The sequence below is a fragment of the Cucumis melo genome, chromosome 4 (genome assembly GCF_025177605.1).
Source record: "Cucumis melo cultivar AY chromosome 4, USDA_Cmelo_AY_1.0, whole genome shotgun sequence".
Lineage (NCBI taxonomy): Eukaryota > Viridiplantae > Streptophyta > Magnoliopsida > Cucurbitales > Cucurbitaceae > Cucumis > Cucumis melo.
In genome coordinates this window covers 9,479,212-9,505,257 of record NC_066860.1, presented here as the reverse complement: position 1 = coordinate 9,505,257, position 26,046 = coordinate 9,479,212, and the positions used below count along the sequence as shown (strand labels likewise).

At 35.5% G+C, this 26,046-nt stretch overlaps 2 protein-coding genes across 7 annotated transcripts; one reads left to right on the top strand and one right to left on the bottom strand.

Moving 5' to 3' along the window:
* Nucleotides 1-7,608: 7,608 nt before the first annotated feature.
* LOC103494973 (probable ribonuclease P/MRP protein subunit POP5) lies at nucleotides 7,609-9,184 on the top strand. 2 transcript variants are annotated; one of them, XM_051083121.1, is made up of 3 exons: nucleotides 7,609-7,986; nucleotides 8,075-8,207; nucleotides 8,978-9,184. In XM_051083121.1, exons 1-3 carry the CDS (start codon nucleotides 7,879-7,881, stop codon nucleotides 9,124-9,126), a joined length of 390 nt encoding a protein of 129 aa, XP_050939078.1. In that variant the 5' UTR covers nucleotides 7,609-7,878; the 3' UTR covers nucleotides 9,127-9,184. The 2 variants fall into 2 exon arrangements, with proteins under 2 accessions (XP_050939078.1, XP_050939079.1); XM_051083122.1 differs by having other exon boundaries at nucleotides 7,610-7,986; nucleotides 8,110-8,207.
* A 1,110-nt stretch (nucleotides 9,185-10,294) lies between these two features.
* Nucleotides 10,295-24,163, bottom strand: LOC103494974 (protein-tyrosine-phosphatase PTP1). 5 transcript variants are annotated; one of them, XM_008456377.3, is made up of 9 exons: nucleotides 23,716-24,163; nucleotides 22,814-22,910; nucleotides 22,599-22,681; nucleotides 22,311-22,451; nucleotides 20,350-20,484; nucleotides 12,069-12,214; nucleotides 11,853-11,994; nucleotides 10,842-10,922; nucleotides 10,295-10,728 (listed from the first exon to the last, which is right to left on the bottom strand). In XM_008456377.3, exons 1-8 carry the CDS (start codon nucleotides 23,902-23,904, stop codon nucleotides 10,854-10,856), a joined length of 1,002 nt encoding a protein of 333 aa, XP_008454599.2. In that variant the 5' UTR covers nucleotides 23,905-24,163; the 3' UTR covers nucleotides 10,295-10,728; nucleotides 10,842-10,853. The 5 variants fall into 5 exon arrangements, with proteins under 5 accessions (XP_008454599.2, XP_008454600.2, XP_008454603.2 ...); XM_008456378.3 differs by having other exon boundaries at nucleotides 10,837-10,922; nucleotides 23,716-24,161; XM_008456381.3 differs by having other exon boundaries at nucleotides 10,295-10,720; nucleotides 10,837-10,922; nucleotides 23,716-24,161.
* Nucleotides 24,164-26,046: the final 1,883 nt, after the last annotated feature.

Genomic DNA, 26,046 nt, shown 5'->3' with positions numbered 1-26,046 from the left:
ATCTTTTAGAAGATGTAAACGATTGCATTGTTAAATGATCGCATTGTTAAATGATGATGTTGTACAATTAGACGATCATGTAGGATATCATTTATAATATGTTGTTATACATTTTACATATCAACGATTTTATCATACAATTTACGCGATCGTGAAGTATATTATTTAAGCGACTGTGTAGTTATTTGATTAAAAGATAGTATTGATGAATATAAACGATCGTTGTAATAAATCTAATTGATCCATTTATACGTTTTACAGGATAGTGTAGGATATAATAGTGAAATGGAATACAAATTTCTCAAGTATAAAATAAAGAAATTTTCAAAAGTTAAACTTAGAAATTTTAAGCTTTACAAACACTGTAAATCATCTCTAAAATTTTGAGAAATTTGTAGGTCGAAGGATGGAGCAAAATATTCAATGCATTCTTGAGTTGACATTCTTTTTATTCTGTTTTCTTCTTATGTTGAGCTTGGTTATCTTCATATCAATTTTGAAACTTTTGTCTTTTTTTGCTGACCACCATTATTTTCCTTTTGCTTTTCTTCAATTTCTCTTTTGTTTCCACTTCTTCTGGTGCAGGCTTCTGACTGCTATCAGTGTCAATTTCTTCTTCAGTTTCGTTATTATCAATGTCATCTTCTTCTATCGACTTTTGTTTTCCTTTTGATGTATCTTTTGTATTTTCTTCCCCTTGTTTTTCTATTTTTTGTTCTTCAACGATTACAATATTTCTCAATTGAATCTGGCTTCATTTTGTTTTGTCTTCCTTGCTCGTATTTTCAACTTCTTTTTCTTTTTCTCCATATTCAACCGTTTGAATGTAAAAAGAGAATGTGCTGTCAAAATTATTGTGCAAGAAAATGTAGACAGTCGTGCAATATAAAGATTGTTTAAATATGTATATACGATTGTGGAAAATATATAAACGATCGTATAAAATATATACACGATCATGAAACCAGTTGAGTAGCAAAGAATTAAAATGTGTGAAATATATAAACGATCGTTTAATATAATCAAACGATTGTTTAACATAAATAAACGATCGTGTAATATAATTAAACGATCGTGAAACCAGTTGTATATTAAACAAATTAAAACTTGTGTCAATACGTGTGCTTTTAGTGTTCCTAAATAAATAGACCAGTTGTTCTTTTCATATTCTTCATCTATCTGCAAGCACATAAAGTAAGAATGTTCAACGACATCATGAAGAAAACACATCCAGACAGAGTTATACTTTAGTTGTTATTAAACCTGCGGCAATATTTGTGTTTTGGATGTTTCTAAATCTGTAGTTGCTATTGTTTCCAAGCTACTTTGTGTTTCCAAAATGACAGTTTCCTGTAAAGAAAAAGAAACAACATAATTGTGTTTTATTTGGAAATTAAGGAATATTAAACAAAACAAAGGAGTACATAATGAATAAGGCACTAACCGTAGGGCAATGTGTTGTTGCATACTTCACCATTGTATTAACATCTTCATCAAGAAGATCGAGGCTACAAGTAGAAGGTCTATTTTTGTCCATAACTTTTGTGTATGCAATTTCTTTCTCATTCTGTTGTTGTTGAAGTTTGGCTAATGGTGGTGGAACATTCAAGCTTCTCATAACCATTATATTGTTAACATGCTTTTTATATATTTTATTCCTTGTCTTAATAATATTTGTTATGTTTCTATTTTTTCTTGATTTTTTCTAATTTCTCTTATTTCATGTAAGATTTTATCTGTTTCATTGTTTCTTTCCATTTATTCCTCTTTTTTTTTTCTGTTGCTTTGCCTTTTCTTTTCTTTCTTGCCTCTCAATATTTTTGAAATATCTCAACGAATAGAGACGACGAAGAGAGAGACAACGGACAGAGACAACGATGATGGATAGAGAGACGACGGAAAGAGATGAAAGTGTCGGCGTCGTCGGTTGAACGGCAATCGTGAGAGGGAGGGTATCGCAGCAAAAGAGATGAGAAATCATCGTTTGAGGGTATCGCGCGCAGTCGTGTGAGGGGAAAAGAAGAAGAGAAATCGTTAAAGGCTCGAAGGAAAATATTTGGGCCGGACATAATTATTATTTTCTATTTCCTACTTTTTTTTTTGTTTTTTTTCTTCAATAGCTGAATTTAAAATGGGCTATCATCGACGGTTATTATATTAAAGTGTCTTTTGTTGTAGGAAAAATTTAGGAAAGAAACCTATTTTAAAGAAATGTTTTAAGGGAAAGTTAGGTAAATGTAACAAAACGCCAAAGTATTTACGGTCGTGTAACAAAATCCATAAATTTAGCCATTTTTTAAATATTTCAGGTTTGCCCTTCCATCTTTTTCTCTTTCATGCGATTTCTTTTCATCTTTCTTATTTTTCTCTTCGATTTCTTTCCATCGTATTTATTCTTTTCCTCTCTTTTTTTCTGTTGCAATTTATTTTCATCGTCTTTCTTCATTTCTGATTCTTTTTTATGTCGTTTAATCTTTCCATGTATTTCTTCTTTTTGCTCTTTTTTTTTCGTTGTGATTTATTTTCATCGTCTTTCTTCTTTTTCTTTTCTTTTACGTTGTTTAAATTTAGGTAACCAAATCTAAACGATCGTATATAAAAAAAAAAGCAAAATCTAAAAGATCGTGTATAAAGAATCTTGAAAAAAAATCATTTAGATTGAAGTAGCCAAATGTAAACGATCGTGTAAAAAAAGTACACAAAGATAGTGTAAGAAATGCTTTGGAAACACATAGCATGTGTGATTTTCAAGTTCTGCACTTTGGTAGAGTAGGCCCTAACACTATAATGTAAAGAAAAGATGAGTTGTTGAATCCCCTGACTTTTATCCACCTCACTTTGCCTTTGATGGTCAATCCTTCTGGGAGTAACGGAAAATATAAATCCACCTTTGATTCGCTCCACATATTTGCAATGTGGAAGTCAATTGCGAGTATTTCATACTATTCAGTACTCAACTCAGTGTTCAAATTGCAACCGAGCAAAAGGCGGAGTAGGGAAAGGAATGAGACACATCTTGCGACAAAAGCTACTCAAAATGAGGGGAGGAATGAAAAAGGAAAAAGTGAGCGGGCTTCTTCTCATTCTTCTTTGGCACCTACGGTAGAGATCGGAGGTATTTGGCCCCCAAAAGGGATTGGGGTTTTAGATCCTCGGGAAATCCCTTTTCTTAATACCCCTATTCTCCTTTCATCCGGAGCAGCCGTAACTTGGGCTCATTATGCTATACTCGCGAGGAAACTCTTCCACAGCAAGGACGGATGAAACTGGGACTGACTCCCCAGGGGACCACGGACTCTGAATCAACTTCCCGCTACCTGGGCCGATTCCGGACCCCTCGAAGAATGCTGCTAAACCTTTTTCATTCCTCCTCCCGAGTAGATCGAAGCGATATAAATAGAAAGCATGAATCAAGCTGAAATCCAAACCTTTCGTGGGCAATAGGGAAAAGGAGTGGAACGTGGCTCTGACTTGGGTTGTACGTCTGCTCTTGGAAAAGAGTGAGTTTGGGATTAGAATGGTCAAAAATCTAGCTCTTCAATCTAGCAGATTAATTTTGAGCGAGAGATTTGACTCTTTTATCAAGGAGCCCCAAGATTCAAACTAAGAAATTTCAGCCTCTTAAGTCGGAAGAAAGGTCACTGAAAGAGGAAAGGGAATTCCCATTTAGAGCAACAATCTTGCCTTGACTTTATCCGGCTTTCTCTTTTGTCTTCTTCTTCTGACTTTCATCTCCTAGGCTTTCCTTCCGCCTCAATGAATCTGGGTGGGCTTGATCCTAGGTTCTTGCTTCAGTTGCTTGAGTAGCAGAAGAACTTGCTTCCAGGTAGGTTCCCACTTCAACCCTTGTTCAAGGGATATGTGGAGATCCATGGACAGTAAGATAAGCTCAAAAGGAGTCGGAGTCAAAGGTCGGGACAAGTAGGGGAAACTGAAAGAAAAGACTATCCATCGATCACCACGAAAATCAGCCTTTAGGCTCTGGCTCTTCGACCAGAGGCTGTAGCCGTTCTTGTCCCTCTTTCAAGGGCGGGCAGTAGTGCTTTTAGTTGTCCTTGCTTTCCTTGACTAAAGCTTAACTCAATCAGATAGTTCACTCAAGAATCTCATTAATTTCATTCTCTCTCTCTCTCTGGTCAAAGATGAATTCTCCGCGGGCACCCATTGCTGCGAGACCCGATTGAGGAAAGCGGATTGACCGCTCCGTGGGTTCTGTTCATTTCTTTGATAGGCTTGATTCTTTCATTGCCTTTTCCCGTCTTTTTTCAAGCAAAATAGGACTTTTTCTCATCTTTCTATTTAACGATAATACAGAAAAAATTCAAGATTTTGAATGATTTCTTGCTACTTTATAGGCCCAAAACCTTGCATTTTCTGGGAATTCACTCTAGCACAAAGATGTCAAAAATCTAGCTCTTCAATCTAGCAGATTAATTTTGAGCTTCTTTCATTCTCGTTAATGAGCTTCTTTTCTTTTCCGCAATATTTGATTTAGTAGGTTGAGTAGTGCCTCCCCTCCGTAGTCGTCACCACCTATTGTCATTTCAATCCTTGTTCAAATTCATAGCATATCGACATTGATGATTGGTTATACATTTTTCTGGCTACTGTTCATTGTTAGGTGATATATCCTCATTTATCTCATTGTCTTCCCCTTCTGTTCTCCTTTTTGGTTTCTAGCATTAAATCAAAACAAAGGTTTTGTTTTTGTGCTTACTATTCTTGTCATTTAGGAAAAATTATAACCTAACAACGGTCTTTAGGTGCTTTCTAAAGTAAATGTCAATATTTCCATCTCTCGATATCGAAATGATCTAATACGAGAGATTTCGAATCTTCAGTGTACAAAGGTTAAAAACTTCTCTATTCATTTCAATTTGATATGACCATATCTTTGTGTACAATTGTTAGATTCACTATTGTCAAACATCAAATGTTGAATCATTTCAGGGATGGTTATGGTAAATCCAAAAGTTTGTTGCTGCCGCCTCTGCTAGCTTTTCCAATGAATGAATGATGCACTAAGTCACAGGGAATTTTTTTTTCCTTATAAGTTATAATTTCTTTGTAGGGACCCTTGCAACTCAGCCTCCATTTCTTTATGACCCCTAAATTAAATTATCGTACTATTGCCAATTTAGCTGCTGCAGTGTTACCACACTGTTGATGTAAGTTTGATTGCGTGCTCCACTTAATAGTCTCTGGGTCTAGTTTAATATTTCTTAAGAATGTGACCTTTTTACATGTATCAAGCTATGAAGTAAAAATAGAACATGCATCTCCCCTAGAACCTAGGAAACACATTTAAATTTATAGATTAGAGATACAACATTTGAACATGATTATTTCCCTATTCATTATACTATAACCTGGATTAAGTTTCGCTATCTGAAACCTCTTTCCATTTTTAATTTTGTTGATTGATAAAGCTTATTACATACAAATGACGATCAAAAGGGTCTGTAGACTGTAAGAAGCTAAAAGACTATCTTTACTATATCTTCTGCATAGGTTGAACATATTTTTCTCACGATGAATCTATGAGCATATTGAAATAATTGAATATAAAGGTAGTTAGGAATCAGGTGCTTGAGAAATTAGTTGTGTCTTCTTTTTGTTAGATTTTGAACTAGGACTCCTGAAAACAACATTCTTTTTAAGGATATGTCGAATTTCAGATATTTTGTAGGTATTATGGATTTAGCATGATAGAAATATCTGGGAGTTGTTAATAATGCTTAGGCCAAAGTCTTGGTTTCTTACCAAAAAAACAAAACAATAGCTTAAGCTGAAGTGGGCAGTTAGCTTTTTAGTTTCTATCTTTTCCTGGTACGAGGAATGTCAAGTCTGTTCTGCTTCTGTTGAAAGCTATGTTAGAGATCTTGTATTGTTGATTCTCTTTTTGTTGCTTAACCTATTTATTAATATTTGTGATATGAAAACTCAACTAATTGGAATTAAAAACCCAACTATTTATTAATATAAATAATTAAAAAGAATTGAAAATTTACCGGAAATTAGGTGCTTGTGAGATCCAAGTGGAAAGATGCAGCCACAAATATAAAGGTAGTTAGGAATGAGGCATCAAACTATAATCAAAAACCCCTAGTTAGCATTCATTTTAAGGTCTATGGATATCAACCAAGAATGATGTTTAGCAAGAAAACTTAGAAAGAATAACAAAAAAACCAATTCCCAAAATCTTTTAAAGCCACTAGTATAAAACCGGAAACCTTCTTCTACCGGTGGCATTGTGAACATGAGATTGTATAAACAAACAAATATATGTTCTGCTTGGTTAAGCCTTGTTTGGTTTGGTTGAGCCTTGTTTGGTTTCGTCTGTTTTGCTTACAGTTGTGAATCTCACTGTGGCTTCTCTTTTTGGTTTGTAATAATATAACATGGCCATGTTGTCTCTTCGTGTGGTTTAGCCACGCTCTTCTTTGGAGAGATAGTAAGGCTACACGACATTCCTAAAACAATAGTCTCCAACAGAAATACCAAGTTACTTAGCCATTTTTGGAAAACTTTGTGGAAGAAATTCGACACCACCCTGAAATTTAGTACTACTGCACATCCACAAACTGATGGACAGACAGAGGTAACTAACTGATCATTGGGGAATTTGATTTGATGCCTAAGTGGAAACTAGCAATGGGATATAATTCTTCCACAAGCTGAATTCGCTTTTAACAACATAAAGAATAGAACCACAAGCAAGTGTCCCTTTGAAATTGTATATACTAAAGCCCCGAGGCTTACCTTTGACCTAACTAATCTACCGAAAGAAGTGGAACTACAAGAAGAAGCAGAAAACATGGCTGAAAGAATCCAAAGACTTCACACAGAAGTCCTAGAACATCTAACTAAGACTACAAAATCTTACAAAAAGGAGAAAGACAAGAAGAGAAGGGAAGTTCGTTTTCAAATTGGTGACCTATTAATGGCCCATTTGAAGAAGAAGAGGTTCCCAGCTGGAACCTATGGAAAGTTAAAAGACATGACAGATTGGCCCGTGTAGAATAATAGCTAAATATGAGCCAAGTGCCCACAAGCTTGAGCTGCCTGAATGGATCAACATCAGCCCAGTTTTAACCACTGCAGACCTGAAAAGGTACAATGCACTTGATTGGTTCCAGCTTACATAGCAGACCCAACTGGAGGACGAGTTTGATGCTCTGGGGTGAAATGATGTAATTCAAATAGCTTAAACCTACTGCTTTACTAGTTTACTGTTTTAGTTTGTTAGAACTACTTAGTTACTAAATAACTAACTTGTATTAAGTTTTCCTCAATAAATAAAGATCTTCTCTCACATCGAGAGATAAGATTTTTATTCGTTTTAAATGTTCATGAAAGAATTTGATTGATTTGATAGGGCTATCCAGATATGCCATATTTTATTTTGGGAATTGTTTCTTGTGGTTGGTGGGGGCGTGTGCTAATGTGGCATCGTTGGAGAGAAGGATAACTGAGTGTTGCAGGGTTGAACAAGGAACCTAGTGATGTATGTGTCATTAGGTTTTGTGTTTCCTTTAGGCTTCAACTTTGACTGTTTTTTTTTTTTAAAATTATTCTATAGGTACTATCTGGCTTGATTGGGACTCCTTTTCTTTAGTGGGGTTCCCTTTTAGGAGGTTGGATTTTCGTACTCTTGTATTCTTTCATTTTTCCTCAACAAAACTGATTGCTTATTTTAGTTATCTTTGACTCACTGCTTTTATTGTGGAAGATTCAGTTTTTGAGATTAGATTTGTTGCCTTTCCTTTTAGGCATAAGTCGTTACTGAAGTTAGAAGGTTCAAAGCAATGGTGAGGTTTAAAAACCGATACATGGTGTTTTAAGTTCTCTTGGATCCAACGAAAAACCTTAAAACAGATGATCCTATTATCATTACCCAATATAATGTTTCAAAAGCAATCAAGGATAGTATTCTTCTCAACTTCGGGGAATGTGGTTTTGCTTCCGCAATTGGATCTTTTCAAGGTAGATAATTTCTTCAACTTCCATTTGTGTTAACATCATACACAGAAATTTTTATATGGCTTGCCTTCTTGGTGTTTGTTTAGTTAAGTATGTAAATCCGATCACGAAGTTATGTATTATTAGAGCCTCCAGAGAGGACTACCAGAATGTGTGGGCTGCAATTACTATGGTGAGGAGTATCAGCAATTGCCCCGTTGTATTCAATTTACTTGACCTAAGTGGTAAGTTTATATTCAATCTAAAAGCTTCTATAGAAAATTGGTTTAAATTATTATGTGACCACCTATTTAAGAATTGATATCGTATGAATTACCATCCCTTATCAATCAAATATGGCAGCAATCTTTTGGATTAGAAAAGAGAGAATCTAGTAATCATCATGTATGGACATGTGATCAATAACACCAATGTGCAGTAAAAATTTTAAGTGGAAATGGGTTTAAATCATGATAACCAGATCTGAGAATTATTATCAACAACCAAATGTATTTGACGGTCTAATGGTTGGCTAAGAGCAGTCGAGATATGTCCAAGTTACTCAAGAACTCACTAATATACACACACACATATATATACATGCATGTATACATACGTACACACACATATATATTTTTGGGAAAACATTTAACTGAAATTTTTGGGTGTGTATCTGCACAGCATTCTTTTACATAGTGACGAAAGTTGCAAATGGTAAAAGGTAAATGGAAACTGCAAAAGTAAATTGTTTTTTGCTATACCATTTTCAAATAACCAATGAAAGGCGTTGTTTCCAATAAAAAAAATAATTATTATAATAATCAGCTTTTTTGGTTTTGTATACCCTATGATTGGACCCTAATGTCCAATTGGATATCTTCGGATTATGAAATTGTCTGTCTTATATATAAAAAAAGACGACCAACTGTTCTTATTTTACCTTTTCCCCTCTTGAAGGGAGGGGTTTGATAATATGGTTTCTTATATGCGGCGCCAATGCTTTTATCTTTTACAGGAAATACAAGGGCTTGCAAGAACACCGCCTTAAGGCTCGACGGATTAAAGTTTGAGCAATACAAACTTATGGTTGGACATTGTCTTCCAGATAATGTAAATCTGCAAATGCAGAACTGTCTCGAGAATATTGCAACTTTAGAAAACTGATTGTATTGTTGCCATTTATATGAAATCCATTTCAACATAATTTTAATTAGATAGTTTACTTGAATCCCACACATCATTCCCCTTCCACTCCCTGCCCCTTTGTATTTTTATTTCATTTGATCTTTTTGCAGTTTTTGACCGTTAGTTGTTGGAGAGAAGTAGCTCAATGAGACAGTAACATGATTGATGGGCGGGCTTGTTGAATAATTTGTTTTTCACTTTAGTCCTTTCTTCCTCTTTTTTACATAACATTAACATTTTTATACAAAGCAAAAATATGAGTTGAAAGAACAGGAAAAATAGACGGATCTCTCTCTTATCAGTAATGGAAATTCTCTTACCTTACCAAAGAGAGATTATACATGGATGGGACATGTTTTTCCTATCTTTTCTAGAGGTCCTAATAAAAAATCAAAGACTTTATTCTATTTGAGAGGAAGTTTCATTGATTTTTATTTTTCTTTTTTGGTTTGTCAAACCACCAAACACTATGTTGACTAATCTAGCAGATTGATTTCTTGAGACAGAATCTTTTCATCATTGGTTTGGACACGCAAATAAAAGATCAAGTTGGTCAAAGAATTGCCACGACTTTGATTAATCTATCAATTAGAGGCTGAGCTAGATTGAAATACACCTTTAGAATTTGATCATTAAAAAGTTGTGGAAGTTTTAATTCGGAGTAATCTTGTGTTAACATCCTTTCTTGTGAAATTAATTAAACTATTAGGCTATATTAAACTATCAGGTATTAATTTAGCATGACCTGCTGCATGCAAACAACAATAATCTAAGTCAATTCTCATTTTGTACCCAACATGTCGTTAACATGATGTGATAGACATAATACATTTTAATTTTAAGCTCCACTCTCTTGAGTAGCATCCAACCAAATCATCCTATGTCATGTCAACCTTCAGCACTCTTGTCCACAAATATAGACTAAGTTTGTAATTTTTTTATACAAACGTGAGAATGAAAGATCAAATCTTCGATCGGTTCAATTTCGAAAGAGAAAAGTCGTGGCAATTACAACCTAAGCTTACTTTGGCACATGATTTGTAATTTAATTTTATAACTAATGACACTATAACTCCAATCCTCTAAGTCTATATGCTTTTATGTTAAAAGCAGAATCCTTAAAATCAAGCATACTCAAGAAAGGCCATTGTCAAACTGAAGGAGGTAATAAACTCGTAACGGTGCAAGGGAGTTCCAAAAAACCCAAGAACAATGACTTGGGTGGCAAATGTTAGCCACAAAATATTTGAAGCTCAAAAATCCAATGCCTGAATTCATAATGGTTCAGTTCTGTTCAATTTAAGCAATTATTGAAATGCTCGATGCTGAGCACCATAAGAGAATTAGTGGTTAGCACATTCTCTGTAACGGAATTAAGATTGTTCATAATCGGTTGTTCAAGAAAATCAACTTCCTGGAAGCACAGCTGCTGATTTCATGAATGCTGAGAGGTAAAATCGAGCAAGTTCTTTATACATCTAAAACAGTGAGATCCCGACCCCACATATAGTCCATCTTTAGTCTGTCAGTCAAAAGATTAACGAGCAGTTGCAATTGGGTTGGAAACGATATCCTGCAGAACTTTATAAAGGGAGGGGGAACGTTAATATTATTTATTTTTTAAGTTAAATGTCATAATACTAAAAGAAACTAGAAAACAAGTTATGAAGATGGCATCCGAGAACTAACCATACCGTTTCGAGCCTCTACTGTGAAACAGCTATAAGGTCTTCTAGTTCATCAACGATAGTTCTATAGCAGAAAAAGTATTGATCCTAATAGACACAGGACTTGCAAGTTTGTTATGAGTGGAAAAGGAACTCCATGAAAATGATAAAAGTAAAAAAAAAAAAAAAAATCACAAATCACAATTATTTGTATGATGAAAAAACATAATTAGTGTACGAGAAAAAGTTATGAAATAGGAAAAACAACATGATTTAGAACCAAGTGATTCTTGCAAGAAAATGAGTTTGAGGGATCCAAGCAAGTCAGCAGCTCTGAATGCTTGCAATTCCAGGTGACTTTATAGGAGAATTTTGGATTCCTTCGAACTTCAATACGGTGGTGGACTAAGAACCACATGCATGAATACTACAGACACAATAACACATCCTTTTTCCCTAAAATTTTAGGACATGGAACGGTAAAAACACATTCATTAAAACATACATGTTCAAAAATGTTTATTATTTTTAAACAAGATCCAAATTCAAAGTCAATGATTTTATGCATTTATATGCTTGAAAAATTAGTTTGATGTATTTCGCTCGCTATCAAATTTTATTATTTTGATCATATATGTGTCTATTTAGTATATGCAATCAGTCTTTGGTGCATGTTTAACTAATACTGGTTCTATTTTGACTTTTAGCATGTCTACATCTATTACACTAACAAATGTTCCAAACATGTCAAACAACTATCAAAGTGTTCAAGTCTCTAGCATGTGTCGAACATTGACACGTAGCTAAACTAAAGTGTTCGTTCGTGCTTATTAGGTGGTGGTTTAAAGAGGAAAACCAGTTCAAAATATGTAACATTTTTACATTCCACATAAGCTTGTTTATTTGTTTGTTCTCTCTGTTTCTGAAGAAAAAGAAGGAAAGGAGAACGGCCTTCATGGTTATACCAGCGCAGGAATAGTGTGACATTATGCATGTACTTCTCAGATATAGAGAAGGATAAAAGGTTAGTTAGTTTACCAGTGTTTGAACCATTCCAATTCGCTGGGACCTAAATGAAGAAATGGTACTGACAAGATCTAAAGCAGACATGTCTCCAATAAGGATTCTCTGAATTGTGTTATGAATTGCACAATATGTTCCGGTTCTTCCAATACCTGCACTGAAGAAGTGAAATAACCTCAGATAAAGTGAACGAGCACTATTTGAATGTACCATGATGAACATAGGATATACCTGCAGTGCACCACTATTGGGCCAAGATCGGGAGGTAAATGATACAGCCTCTTCAACATTTCACGAACAGCAAGTGTGTCATTAGGAACTCCATGGTCAGGCCATTCTGGGTACTGAATATGTAGAACAGCCACAGATTCTTCCGACTACAAAGTCGATGGAGAGACAAACGTGACTAGAGCTCAGTGAAAGCACAGAAGAGGACAACAGAAGGATCAATAAATAGTGTTGGAGAAATCCAAAATATAGAGTAACACTAGCGAACTAAGTATAACTTAACTAACACTACTGGCAATTACAATGTAAATAAACGTGTACACACTATATAACAATAATTTCCAAACTAAAAGAAATAAACTAAATGGAAAAACAGTGATTATAAATTACAATAACCAAACCATCAAGATCTTGAGAAAAGTTCAATATTACATGAGGCCCGCTTACGAAGCTTGTCCTAAAGATAATTTTCACTTTGCAGAGAAGTGATTGTCTCAACAAGATAAAACAAATAATTAGAGTAAAACAACCTCAAACTACCTAAATCTAATAGAACTTTCAGATACTTACTCTTAACTCAACTTAACAATCTCAAACTACCTAAATCTAGTAGAACTCTTGGATACTTACTCTTAACTCAACTCAAGATCAAAAGAGGAAAGAGAAGAGAGACCATCAAAATGGAATGGGAGAAGAGATAAATTGTTATTCATAGGAATCACTATGGGTTGGCCTAGTGGTAAAAAAAGGAGACATGGTCTCAATAGCTAACTAAGAGCTCATAGATTCAATCCATGATGACCACCTACCAAGGAATTAATTTTCTATGAGTTTTCTTGACAGCTAAATATTGCAGGGTTAGGCGGGTTGTCCCGTGAGATTAGCCGAGGTGCACATAAGCGAGCCTAGATACTTACATATATAAAAAGAAATTGTTCTCATACGCTAATAATATAGCTACTCCCCAAAAATAAAATAAAATAAAATAAAAATAAGCAGCACATTGAAACAAAGGCCAAACATAACTCAATTGAGTAGTTACTTGCAAAATTAAAACAAAATTAAAAGTAACTACAAATTCAACAAATTTAAATTCCAGATGTTAAATTTGTCAATGAAATATCCATCCATGTTGATGTTTCAATCACTTTGAAACTTTTGACGTTAAACAACAAATTAAATGAAATGAATTTAATTTGCACACACTAAATTCGTCCATTTTCGTTTTTCACTTTCTTTCGACAATTGTAATAACATCTAACGAATAGAAGTAAAAGAGGTAATATTCTAGTGAGAGAGGATGCACTTGATTTTCTTAATTTCTCAAAATTTTGTAGGTATCAGACCAACAATATACGGCCCCTAATTCCTTAGTTTTGGTATATGTGGAATACTCCTGAAGCAATTCAAAACCAAATATTCATTCAACACACACTTTGCGACAAACTCTTTAATTGCCTTAAGGCAAGAGGCGACAAGAAAAGTTGTTCGACCGAAGCAACGCAAATACTATTTTTGACAATTATAGATTAAGAAAAATACTTGGATTTTTAAAATGTTAAAATGTAAACAAGATTAATAAGAAAAATTAACTAAAAAAATATTGAAAAGAAATATTTGAGAAAATAAAGGAACAGAAATGCTTTATAAATGGGTAAAAAGTAGTTCTTGAGTAAAGGGGGTAGAAATTTTGCCATTTGGCGGTTCAGTTGGCATGCAGCCAACATTACTTTAATTCCAGCAGCCAACCCTTCAACTCTCTTCTAGAAAATTTAAAAACATCTCTTCTTATTTCCAACCAATCTTCTTCCTTTCCATCATTTTTGATAAGCAACCGATGGATGGCTAAGCAAAAAGATGACTTCTTCCATTTTCTTCAACTAATTCTGCTATTCATTTCTTAATTTTCTTTTGTTTTTATTTAATTATTTGTCCTCTAGATGGCTAAGCAACCGACAGGGAGGGAATGGGGGATAAATTTCTCCATGTTTACTAGATGAGGACAGGGATAGGGATTATATTCCCCGATCCCATCTCCACCCCATTTAATGTATATAACCGCACCCCCTTCATTGTCAGAATACCCATAAAATGCTCATAGTCCGACACCCTTCATGGCTTCACATTATTAATAATTACAGACCCAAATTTCAGCTTCTTCAATCTCAAATTCACACAATTTCATTCCTTCACCCTCAATATTTCAAAGCAATATCCATCTTGACCTTCAACCAGTTCTTCAACATTCATGCTGTCGCCAATTTGAGAATACACACCCATCAATTTCACACCCTCGACCTTCACTTCTTCGATTTTAGTCACTAATTTCAAGATATCCAGTTGTCGCCAGCATTTCTCCTCCCTTTACAATGGGGAATTTCCCATGTGGGTAACCTTGATCCCCGAAAATTACCCCCGGGGAAACCCCAATTCCCACAAAACTAGACAGGGAAATTTTGTAGGGATGGGGATCGAAAATGTGGGTTGGGGGGTTCCTATCCCCACCCTGCCCCGTGAACATCTCTATGTGCATGCCAACCTTGAGCACATCATTTGTTGGCCACGGTGCCTCTAACCTGGTTTGTCACCCAGCTACCTGCAAACACTTCAATTTCCCAACCTAAACAACCCTCCTCTTTTTAGAAGTTGTCGTATTTGATTATTTTCCTTCCATCATTTTAGGAATATACTTGAGCATTAAGGAGATCTGTTAGATCGTTGATTATTATTTGTTAGGGAATTTTATTGCCTTTTAGCTTTGGAAAAAATTTTAATCTCTTAATTGTTTTAGAGATCTTATTTTTCCATATTTTGTCCCAGGGCGAGAATTTCCTTTAATTGTTTCAAGCATTGGTTCAATTTGATGAATAGTATTGAAAGCAATAAACATGAAACCAAGGCTTAAATGAAAATTCAAGTACTAGAAGAAAAACCACGATATTGTCGTTCTTTTATTACCACGATATTGTCGTTCTTTTATTATTTTCTGATAAATAATAGGTACAATGAGGGAGAATAAATAGAATCCACAATGGAATAAAAAAGGAAAAGATTTTAGGAATTAGGGTAAATCTTTTCCTAAATACCCTATGGGCCAAACCCACTAATTCTAACACTCCTCCTCAAGTTGGGACGTAAATATCAATGAGGTCCAACTTGCTAAAACAAAAGTCGAAGTTCGGTCTGAGAAGCTCCTTGATGAGAACATTAGAGACCTGTTGGCTCGAAGGTGCGTACGAAATGCATATGCTCCCACTGTCAAGTCTTTCTTTAATGAGATGTCGATCAATCTCAACATGTTTAGTTTTATCATGTTGAACTGGGTTGTTAGCAACACTAATAGCGGTTTTATTATCACAAAAATGATTTAATGGTGTCTCAATCTCCTGATGAAGATTAGACAAAACTTTCTTAAGCCAAATTTGCTCACATATCCCCAAACCCATAGCTTGGTATTCGGCCTCAACACTGCTCCTGGCCACAACAGTTTGCTTTTTACTCCTCCAGGTTACAAGATTGTCCCAAACGAAGGTACAATAACCAGAGGTAGACTTTCTGTCAACAACAGATCCTGCCTAGACCGAATCAGTATATGCCTCAATGGTTTTTTTGTCTGTCTTTCTAAACATCAAGTATCTCAGAATTTTGTTGACAACTTCTGTGTTCCTCGTAGGAAAGGAAATATCACAGCAAAGAAAATATCAGGACGAGTATGAGATAAGTAAATCAATTTACTCACAAGGCACTGATATTGTTATTTATCAACTGGAACTTGATCATCAGAGTTTCCTAGCTTACAATTGAATTCAAAAAGGAGCGTCAGCAAGACGACATCCCAACAAACCTATCTCGATTAGCAAATTAAGGGTGTATTTTCTCTTAGACATAAAGATGTCTTCTTTAGATCTGGTCACCTCCATTCTAAAGAAATATTTCAAATTTCCCAAATCCTTGATTTCGTATTCATCACTCATTCTCTGCTTTAGTTGACTGATATATGTCTGAACGTCTGCAGACAAAACAATGTCATCCACATAAACTATCAGAACTGCAACATTTCCTGTCTTAAAAACCTTTGTAAACAAAGTATGATCAAAATGCCCTGTCTGTACTCTTGAGACTTGACAAAAGTAGTGAACCTATCAAACATACTCTAGGTGACTGTTTCAGACCGTGTAGGGATTTATGGAGTTTACATACCTGTTGAACAAACTAGGCTTCAAATCCAGGCGGGGGCTCATGTAGACTTCCTCTACTAGGTAACCATTCAAAAAAGCATTCTTAACATCCAACTGGTAGAGGTCAATCTCTATTCACAGCAACAGATAGCAAGACTCTAACAATATTCAACTTAGCAACTAGAGAAAAAGTTTATGAATAATCCACACCATAGGTTTGAGTAAATCCCTTTGCAACTAACCTTGTGGTGTGTCTATCAAGTATTCCATCTATTTTGTATTTGAGAGAGAGCACCCATTTGCACTCCACAATTTTGTGTCCCTTGGGTAGAGCACAAATCTCCCTAAGTTTTATTCTTTTCAAGAGCCTTCATCTCTTCCAAAAGGGATGTTTAGTATAGGACCTGGTACCTTTTCTCATAGCAATGGGAATGTCAAGAGAGGGATCATACTCATCAAGTTTCCCTGTTTGACCCTATTCAACTTCATTATTACAAGTTTTTGCTCTAACCATAGTCTTGTCACCACTGTTTTTTTCTTCCACATTTTCAAGAACAACATCAAACCTGTCGTTCTCACTCATCTTATTATTGATACAAGGTTCAGTAGGGTTTTCCATACCTTGATCTTAAAGAGGTTCAGAGTCTTGGGTTGGAGCCGACAGCTGATTAGTAGTGGGCTCAACTTCCTTTTTGAGATTCCTTCTGTAATACGTTTTCCTAGGAACTTAGTTGTGGGTAGGACAATGAGACGAAGGTCCAAGTCAAACACGGTAATAGGAGTAGGTTCGATAAACTCTAAGGTACAGTTAGACTCTTCACTCACACTCTCCCCATGAAGATGGTTAACAGGAAAGTAGGGTCGGTCCTTACTGAAAATAACATCCATAGTGATGAAGTATTTCCTAGACAGAGGATGAAAACATTTATAACCACGCCGATGAAGGGATACCCAACAAACACACATGTGTGAGCCCGAAGGGTAAATTTGGTCTGATTAGGGTCGAAATATGGACATAAGCGGTACACCCAAACACGCGAAGAGGAACCTCAGAAATTAGACGAGTATAAGGGTAGGACTTCTTAAGACAATCTAAGGGAGTATGAAAGTGGAGGATACGAGAGGCATTTTATTGATTAAATAAGATGTTATAAGAATAACATCTCCCCACATATATGAAGGAAGGGAAGTAGATAGCGTAAGGGAATGGGCTACTTCCAGAAGATGACAGTTTTTTCTCTCGACCACCCCATTTTGTTAACGAGTGTAGGTACACGAGTTTTGGTGAACAAGCTCCTTGGAGGCTAGGGATTCAATAAGGTTACGGTTTTGGAATTTCCGACTATTATCACTGCGAAGAATTGCAACCTTTGTGTGGAATTGTGTTTCAATAGTGTGATAGAAGTTTTAGAAAATAAAGAAAACCTCAGATTTATCAACGATAAGATAGACCCAGATAAGATGGGTATGATCATCAATGAAAGTTACAAACCACCGTTTCCCAAATCCTCGGTGACCTTGGAAGGACCTCAAACGTCACCGTGGGTAAGAGTAAACGGTTGTGTGGATTTATATGGTTGTGAGGGAAATGAAACCCAATGTTGTTTTGCCCAAATACACACATTACAAGATAGAGAGGAGACATCAATTTTAGGAAATAGATGGAGAAACAAATATTTCATATAATAAAGTTCAAGTGACCTAACCGAAAATGCCACAACATGAGGTCATGTTCAGGAATGCTAAAATAGGAAGATAGTAAACTAGTCCTAGAGATACTACTACCAGAGGTATCATCATCAAGGATGTAAAGTCACATGTTATGCCGGGTAGTGTCAATCGTCTTCTCTGAGTCCAAGTCCTGAAAACAAACATATTCAGGTAAGAAAGTAGCTTTACAGTGCTGCTCACGGGTAATCTTATTGATAGATGACAAATTGTAAGAAAGCTTAGGCACATGCAAAACATTCTGGAAAGAGGGACCATCAAAGAGAATTATTCGTCCTTTGCCAGCAAATAGGGCTAAAGCGCCATTGGCTATCGAGATTTTCTCATTAACGGCAAAAGGGATATAAGAGACAAAGTGCTCCGAAGAACCTGTCAAGTGATCTGTAGCCCACGAATCTAAAATCCAGGGATTCTTCCCGTCAACATTGATAAGGCCAAGGGACTGAGGCATACTTGACTGAGCAACGGCACCCAGAGTAGGGGAGCTAGTTTGGCTTGCAATAAGGCCAATTAACTGAGAGGTGCTAGCAGTCTCACTAACATAGGCACGTCCTGAGTTTAGTTTGTCATTGGAGGAACGTTTCTTACATCTTGGGAAATGACCGTAGTGTTTCCAACACTGATCCTTGTTGTGCCACTGTTTCTTGCAGTGCTTACATACCGAGATTGGTTTCCCACTATTCTTCTCATTATCATGGGTCGAGGACCGAGCACTAAAGGCAGCAGCAAAGTCAGTTATATAATCCAAAGGCGAATTAGGGAGCGAAATTATCGAGATCTTGGAATGCATCGGCAACTCGGTTGATTTGGAATGTGCCAAAGACTCGTCCACTTCAACCCCTGATATGTTATGAAGTTGGTTAGTCTCGTTACCACAAAAAAAAAAAAAAGGTTGTTGTAAAGGGTCGATGGACAGCGGCACGTGAACGAAAACAGATTTGACAGATTTTACATATTTGACAAATTTGATAGATTTACAGATTTGACAGATTTGATAGATTTACAGATTTGATAGATTTACAGATTTGACAGATTTGATAGATTTACAGATTTGACAAATTTGCAGTGAAGGGTTGTGGTCTGGAGGGCATGGGTGGTGTGTGGGGCTGTGGATGACCGGAAGGGTAGGACGGTTGGACAAACGACGACACGTAAAGGAGGCTGGACAGGGAGGTAAGATGGGCAGACGGTGGCGCTGGGCCCATGCACCTAACAGGAGCTGCGCGTGAGGTTGATCTGGCCGGAGGGCTGCGCGAACGACGGCAAGGGTTGGCCTATTGTGTAGATTGGCGGCTTCTAAATCTGGTGGACTAATTTTTTCACGACGGCGACGACGACATTGGCGGCTTCTGGTTTGGTCTAGGTTTCTCCTAAATTGTTTTCTAGGGTTTCATTGTTACTTTGCTCGGATACCATATCGAAAGCAATAAATATGAAACCAAAGCTTACGTGGAAACCTGAGTACCGGGATAAAAAACACAATATTGTTGTTCTTTTATTATTTTCCAATAAATAATAGGTATAATGAGGGAGAATAAATAGAATACACAATGGAATGAAAAAGGATATATTTAGAAATTAGGTAAATCTTTCCAAAAATACCCTATGCCCACTAATTCTAACAAATAGAAATTGAGACTTCAACCATGTCATTTTGTAAGCCTTGCTTCAGTCTTACATGATTGAAATAACCAACCATGTAGAGTGTTTCAACCTTGAGGTAAGAATAAGTTTTTTCTTGGACTTGACCATAAGGGGGTTACAGCCATCTCTCACCTTGAGCTGATTTCAATTTGATATTGTTTTCTTTCGGTTTCTGTACCACAGGTCTAACTGATCTTTTCCATAATTGTTAGCACTAGCACCCATTCCTCTATCTTTTTGTGTAAGAATAAAAACAGATTAGTTAATTAAAAAAAAAAAAAAAAAAACCCACCAGCTTCGTACTATAGAGGAAGAGATGGAAATGCACAGTTTTGATGAATCGACCAGATTTCCAGTGGGAGAGAGCCCTCTAGAAAGATATTGATATTGTCCTTTTTCTTTAGCGTTATTTTTCCTATGATTTGAATCCTTACCCTAACACTTTTTTCTCTATGCCCAACTTTATCTGCTCTTTATTTGTCCTCTATATGTCTCTCTCTCTCTCACAGACACGCACATGCTAATTCTAACTCAGCTCGCCACCTTCGAGATATACCCGGCTGACCCCCTAACTATATGACACTAAAATAGTCCATTCACATTGGCTTTTTGCCCCTAATTTTCTGATCCCTACTTACAGTTAACCATATTGGGGGCATGTATCATAAGTATTTGTCTTTTGATTGGCGTATAGAAGTTATACACACAAGTGGATATAGCATGTAAGAAATTACCTCTTTATGGTTCACCTCCAAATGGCGCAGTATAAGAGAGGAGTTGGAAGATTTTATCCATTTAGAGACAACAATTAGATTACCAAAATCTCTAGGACCATCTTCTGCCTGAAAATAATCTCCACACTTTACCATCTGCAAAAGTTATTAGAAGTTAGGCACCTATAGTTATAACTCACAATTCCTCATGAAAGAAAAGTTCTAAATCACAATGATATAAAACAATCAAGAAAGTTCAGCAGGAATAACGAAATAGTGGTAGAATTCAGTAATGTGATATAAATTAGGAAATTTTGAGTCCCTTATCTCCTTACAATAAGACTATGGTTACAATACGTCAATACCAGAAAAATAAAACATGCCTTGAACATAATTTCTACTGATATTTATAGTAAATTCTACTCACCCTTTCGTATTCTCCACAATTCCCCCTACCCAATTCATTATCTCTTGATTCAATTCCCCATTTCTTGATCCTCACTTTTCTTATTCCCCAGTCCTTGATATTCTACCTTTTCCTTCCTCGAGTGAACTTTTCAGGATTGGGGGCTAGTCCTCAAGGTGAAAGTTTAGAAACTGTGAAGCCACGGTTGCGATGCCTTCCCAAGTAGGAGTAGATGGATTGCCTTCTTATCAAATGAGGACCTCCGACATGTTCTCATTAGTTAAGCAAGTATCTCTAGTAGCTCAATGGGGTTTACAAGTACCATCAAGTTGTTGTCAATTTTAAGAGGAAACAGAATCAACAGCATCATTTGTCCAACAACTATCTGGAGTAGAGAGACGTGAAACACAAGGTAAATAGAAGCAGAGTCAGATTTTGTCAAATGATTAGCCAACTTCCCAATATGAGAAAGTACTCGAAAAGGTCCCATGAACCCAGGAGCATTGCACACTTCAGCGAAGTTCCCAGCTGATGAGAGCGCAACTTCAAATATACCCTTCCCCCACATTAATGTTCTGCCATTACCATTCCCGTGATAAAGATTTTCTCACCCAATCGATTTTCTGCCTTTTTCCTTACGGATATGCACTAATGCACGAGATTTGCATCAGCATCTCCCTTGGGGTTTCTTCTCCAGTTCCACATGCATTCACCGTGGGTCATGGCCACCGTTGATGATTTCCTTCCCTTTCTTTCCATTTTTTTAACAACTGCCCCTTTCTAATCCCTTCGCCACCTCTTCAAGACACTTGTGTCATGCGTCCTTCAAATTTTCATCTCTATCAGCAATTGTCAACAATTTTTCCGTTGAAATTCCGACTCCACCACCTTCAACGTTGTTTCAGCCCCCTCAAAAGGTCCTCAAATATCGATAGTTTATCAGTCCTCCCCTTTGTCTATTCCTTTTTTTGTTAATGACTTCGTTTTCTTTCTATCTTTTTTCCTCTCTTCAGCATTCAGATGATTCTTCCTTCTTTGAGACCATCTCACTCTCTTGACCATCAACCTTCTCAGTATTCTCAAGGACGTCTCTGTTAAAATACCCAATTTATTTGATAAAAGATTTATTTCTCTAACATTTTACCTCATTGTATACCGGCAATATTGGAAATTGACTTGATTTGCTTCTCCATTTGATTCATTAATATAGCCTATATCACCTATAGTTCTCATATGACAAGTTCACAAGGGGTAAAAACAGTAAATATGCACGATGTCAAACTACTCGCTATGTTCATTGTTGCACTCTACTTGTGATGCTTCTAAAGATTTCTATACTTTCTTAGAACTGAAATTTGAGATAAGGAGTTAAGGAAACAACTCAGAGATGCTACTTAAGTTTAAAATAACTCAACGTGTTTAAAAACTTTCACTACACTTAAAATTCAATCGAAACGTCCAACTCTCACATTCAAATAAACAAGAAATATTTAGCAATAGGTTTTAGAAAACGTATAAAATCGTAATGAAATCTTGTGGAAATTAAAATTACCATGTGGTCCATACAGAATAGTACCTTGTAATTATCAACAAGACGAGTAAGCATCAAGATTGCAGGGCATTTATACTGAAATACCATCTCCCAGAAATCCTCATAAGTGTGTGGTAACGGACCTTGTGTGGCAATAAACTTAGAAAGGCTTTTTGAGGAGGAAGTCTGCATATTAACAGTCATTACCAATGTTCAAATAGGCTGGGAAGGAAACTCAAAAGGGATACTTGTACCAAAATATTATCCAAGTAGAAGCATATCAATTATTGTACTTGGCCAAAAAGGAAAATAAAGAAAAATTGTTGTACGTACCGAAATAAAGCTAGCATTGATATAACCCCTTGCAGAAGGTCTGTAATCCTTACATGAGTCAAGTACAACTCTAGTCTCATCAACTGAAATTATTTATACAATATTCCAGCAATCAATTTGGATCAACTACTAAAGCAAAACTTTTAGTTTTCAAATAGAGAATTCAGTATAACAAAAATTCTAGCATAGAGTTTGAAAGCTATCTCCAAACATACAGGGTAATACATCCATGTAACGATTTTTATTTACGTTGACGTTGTCAAGTGCCACAGAGCAACTTCTCCTCATATCAGATGCAGTTATTCTCTTGGCCTGAATCAACAATGACATGACAGTGTATGAGAATTAGAACATAGAAAAATGATCTGCCAACATTCAAGACATTGATCAACTTAAAAACGGTAAAATAAAATCCTAATTACTAACACAACAGACCGAAACGATTAGAAATGAACATGGCGACACTTTTTTTTTATCTAGGACATAGACATAACATTGACATTTTAATTAAAAGATACCGTTTTAAAATGTATATCAATTTTACATAGGAATGAAATTCAAAATCAATAATAAGTTTATATACTGCATGCTTAACAAAGCGAGTGTGATATATTTTGCTCTTAAGACTTATTACTTTCGTTGTATATTGCTATTTTTTCCCTTGATCATGCCTCGCAAATATTTCATATGTCCCGAACAAATGTCATCCTTGTATTCACTTCGAACAACCAGGGCCCGATATATGTCTATACTTCTACGTGTCTATAAATTGTTGAAATGTCAAGTGTCCGACACATGTGTTGGACATGGACAGGTTACTCAAACAAAACGTACGTGCTTCGTAGACAAAATCCAAGTCATCGATACACAAAATTGATAAATCCATAAAATCCATTTAATCTATTCCACAAAACTAGAACCTCATTTAGAAACTTCCCAAGCAAAGCTTAAAAATTCAATTAGCAAGAAAGTAGAATGAATAAAGAGACTCAGGAATATCATTATCTAAATCTTAATACAAACATCCATCATTTGCCAACTTCTTACAGAGATAACCTATATCAAAGAGAAATAACCAAAATCCAAATCAATGTAGCATAAAAAAGAAAAGCTGAACCTGCAATCGAGCGAACTCCTGGTTGATGACATCAGGCTTCTGGAGCCTGTCCGTGAAGGCCTCAAGAGCTTGGGAACAAAGCTTAATCTGATGGGGCGTGAGAGCAAGTGTAGGGGGAGAATCGGGGGAGAAAATAAAAGGGTTGGAGGAGGATGAAGAGGTGGATGATGAGTTATCGGCGGCGGCCATGGGAGGCCGGCGATGATGGCTCCGGGAACGTGTGGAAGTGAGATTCCCCAGCGGTCTGACTTGTAAGGCGGAAGAGGAATGAAGGATGGAGGAAGAGAATGTAAGTTTGGTAAGTTCTGAATCCGATGAACTGGATTTCGTTGGGAATTTGAATCGATGAGTGCGCTTCCTTTTTCATTTCATTTCCTCATTCCTCATTTCATGAGCATCTGATGCTCTTTTTTCTCTCTTTCTCCAATGGAATTCTTCCTTTTTCTCATTTTTAAGGGCTAAAATAAAATAATAAAAGGAGTCTTTTCAACAATATAATATAAAAAAGATCGAAGTATTTAAAGATACACACCGTGTAAAATATCAAAAATGTCTCAATGTATGCCTAATATATTTGCGATGGTTTAAATTTGGTTATTATTTGGTACGATGATCGTTTAGATATGGCTACAATCTATTTTTTTTCAATTCTATGTTTAATTTTGTTACAAGATCGTTTAATTTGGGCCCAAATCTAAACGATTTTTTCTTTCAAAACTTGGTACACGATCGTTTAGATTTGGCTAAACGATTTTTTAAAATTCTTTTGCTACACCATCGTTTATTTTTTTTATACGATCGTTTAGATTTGTCTACACGATCGTTTAGATTTGGCTAAACGATTTTTTTAATTCTTTTGGTACACGATCGTTTAGATTTGTCAAGAAAGACGATTGAAAGAAATCGCAAAATCAGAAAAGAAAGACAATAGAAAGAAATCGCAACGAAAAAAGGAGGAAAAGAAGAAAGACGATTGAAAGATTTAACAACATAAAAAGACAATTGGAAAATAAGAAAGATGATGGAAAGACAATTGGAAAATAAGAAAGATGATGGAAAGAAATCACATAAAAAAAGAAGAGGAAAATAAGAAAGGAAAGAAATTGCAGAGGAAGACGATGAAAGAAATCACAGGAGGAAGAGAAAAAGATGAAAGGGCAAACCTGGAATATTTAAAAAATAGCTAACTTTATGGGTTTTGTTACACGGCCGTAAATAATTTGGTGTTTTGTTATAAGTTTTCCATAATAATTAAGGTAAATTTACTTAAAATGTAACGAAAACAAAAAATATTTATCCAAGAAAAATAAAAGAGCATCAACCCGGTAAAATATTTTCATAATTTTTAGATTTGTCCTTCACGATACTTCTCTTTTTTTTTTTTTTTTTTGCGATGTATTCATCTTTTCTTCCAAATTTTTTCTCTCCTCTTCCAAATTTATTTCTTATATTTTTAAACAATTTTTTCTTTGGTTTAAATCTCTTGTTTCATCTTCACCATTTTCAGCAAGATTATTTGAAGCTACTCCATCTTCCTCATATTCAAGATAACGTGATTTAAAGCTCTTTTACCATCGTTTAAAAAAAAAACTGAATGGTTTACCATGGTCAACACGATCATTTTAAATTGAAGCCATTTTCTCATCGTTTAAAAAGAACTCATGATCATGTTAATATAATAAAATGATCGCTTATCATAGTCAACATGATTGTTTACTATGGCCAGCACGATCGTTTAAATTTGAAGTCTTTTTCCCATCGTTTAAAAAGAATTACACAATCGTGTTGATATGATCTAAACGATCACTTATCATAGTCAACACGATCATTAAATTTGAAGTTTTTAACGATCATTTGCATTGGACTACACGATTGCTTACCATGATCAACACAATCGTTTTTCATAATGAACAAGATCGTTTGTCATGGCGTTAAATTTGAAGTCTTCTTCCAATCATTAAAAAATAACTACACGATCTTGTATTAGTACACGATTGTTTAGAAAAAGATTATTCGTGCACACAGGTGGCCGATTAATCGCGTTTTGACTAGGGTATTTTTGGTATTTCTTGTTGTGGGCATGTGGATTTTTTTCATTTTTAGAATTGTTCTATACTAGATATTTTAACAATTGTTGAAAAACGTACCTTAATAAAAAAACTAATCCAATAAAGTATTCGTTTTCTACCTTCCACCTAAATGTCATAAAAAGAATAAAAATTGGAGAAAAAAAATACTAAAATTACATTAAAATTATTAAATAAAATTTACTTAATAGTTTGATGTCTAGACGGTTAATATCATCATTTCTTTCTTTTGAAAAATTCACCA

Bases quoted from the DNA above. Each gene is read 5' to 3' on its own strand.
- LOC103494973 (XM_051083121.1), top strand. From the start codon at position 7,879: ATGATCCTATTATCATTACCCAATATAATGTTTCAAAAGCAATCAAGG. The intron at 7,987-8,074 runs GTAGATAATTTC...TGTTTAGTTAAG, and splicing joins CGCAATTGGATCTTTTCAAG to TATGTAAATCCGATCACGAA. The intron at 8,208-8,977 runs GTAAGTTTATAT...TATCTTTTACAG, and splicing joins CAATTTACTTGACCTAAGTG to GAAATACAAGGGCTTGCAAG.
- LOC103494974 (XM_008456377.3), bottom strand. From the start codon at position 23,904: ATGGCCGCCGCCGATAACTCATCATCCACCTCTTCATCCTCCTCCAAC. The intron at 22,911-23,715 runs GTTCAGCTTTTC...TTGTTGATTCAG, and splicing joins AGGAGTTCGCTCGATTGCAG to GCCAAGAGAATAACTGCATC. The intron at 10,923-11,852 runs GTAAACTAACTA...TGTGTCTATTAG, and splicing joins TTGGAATGGTTCAAACACTG to GATCAATACTTTTTCTGCTA.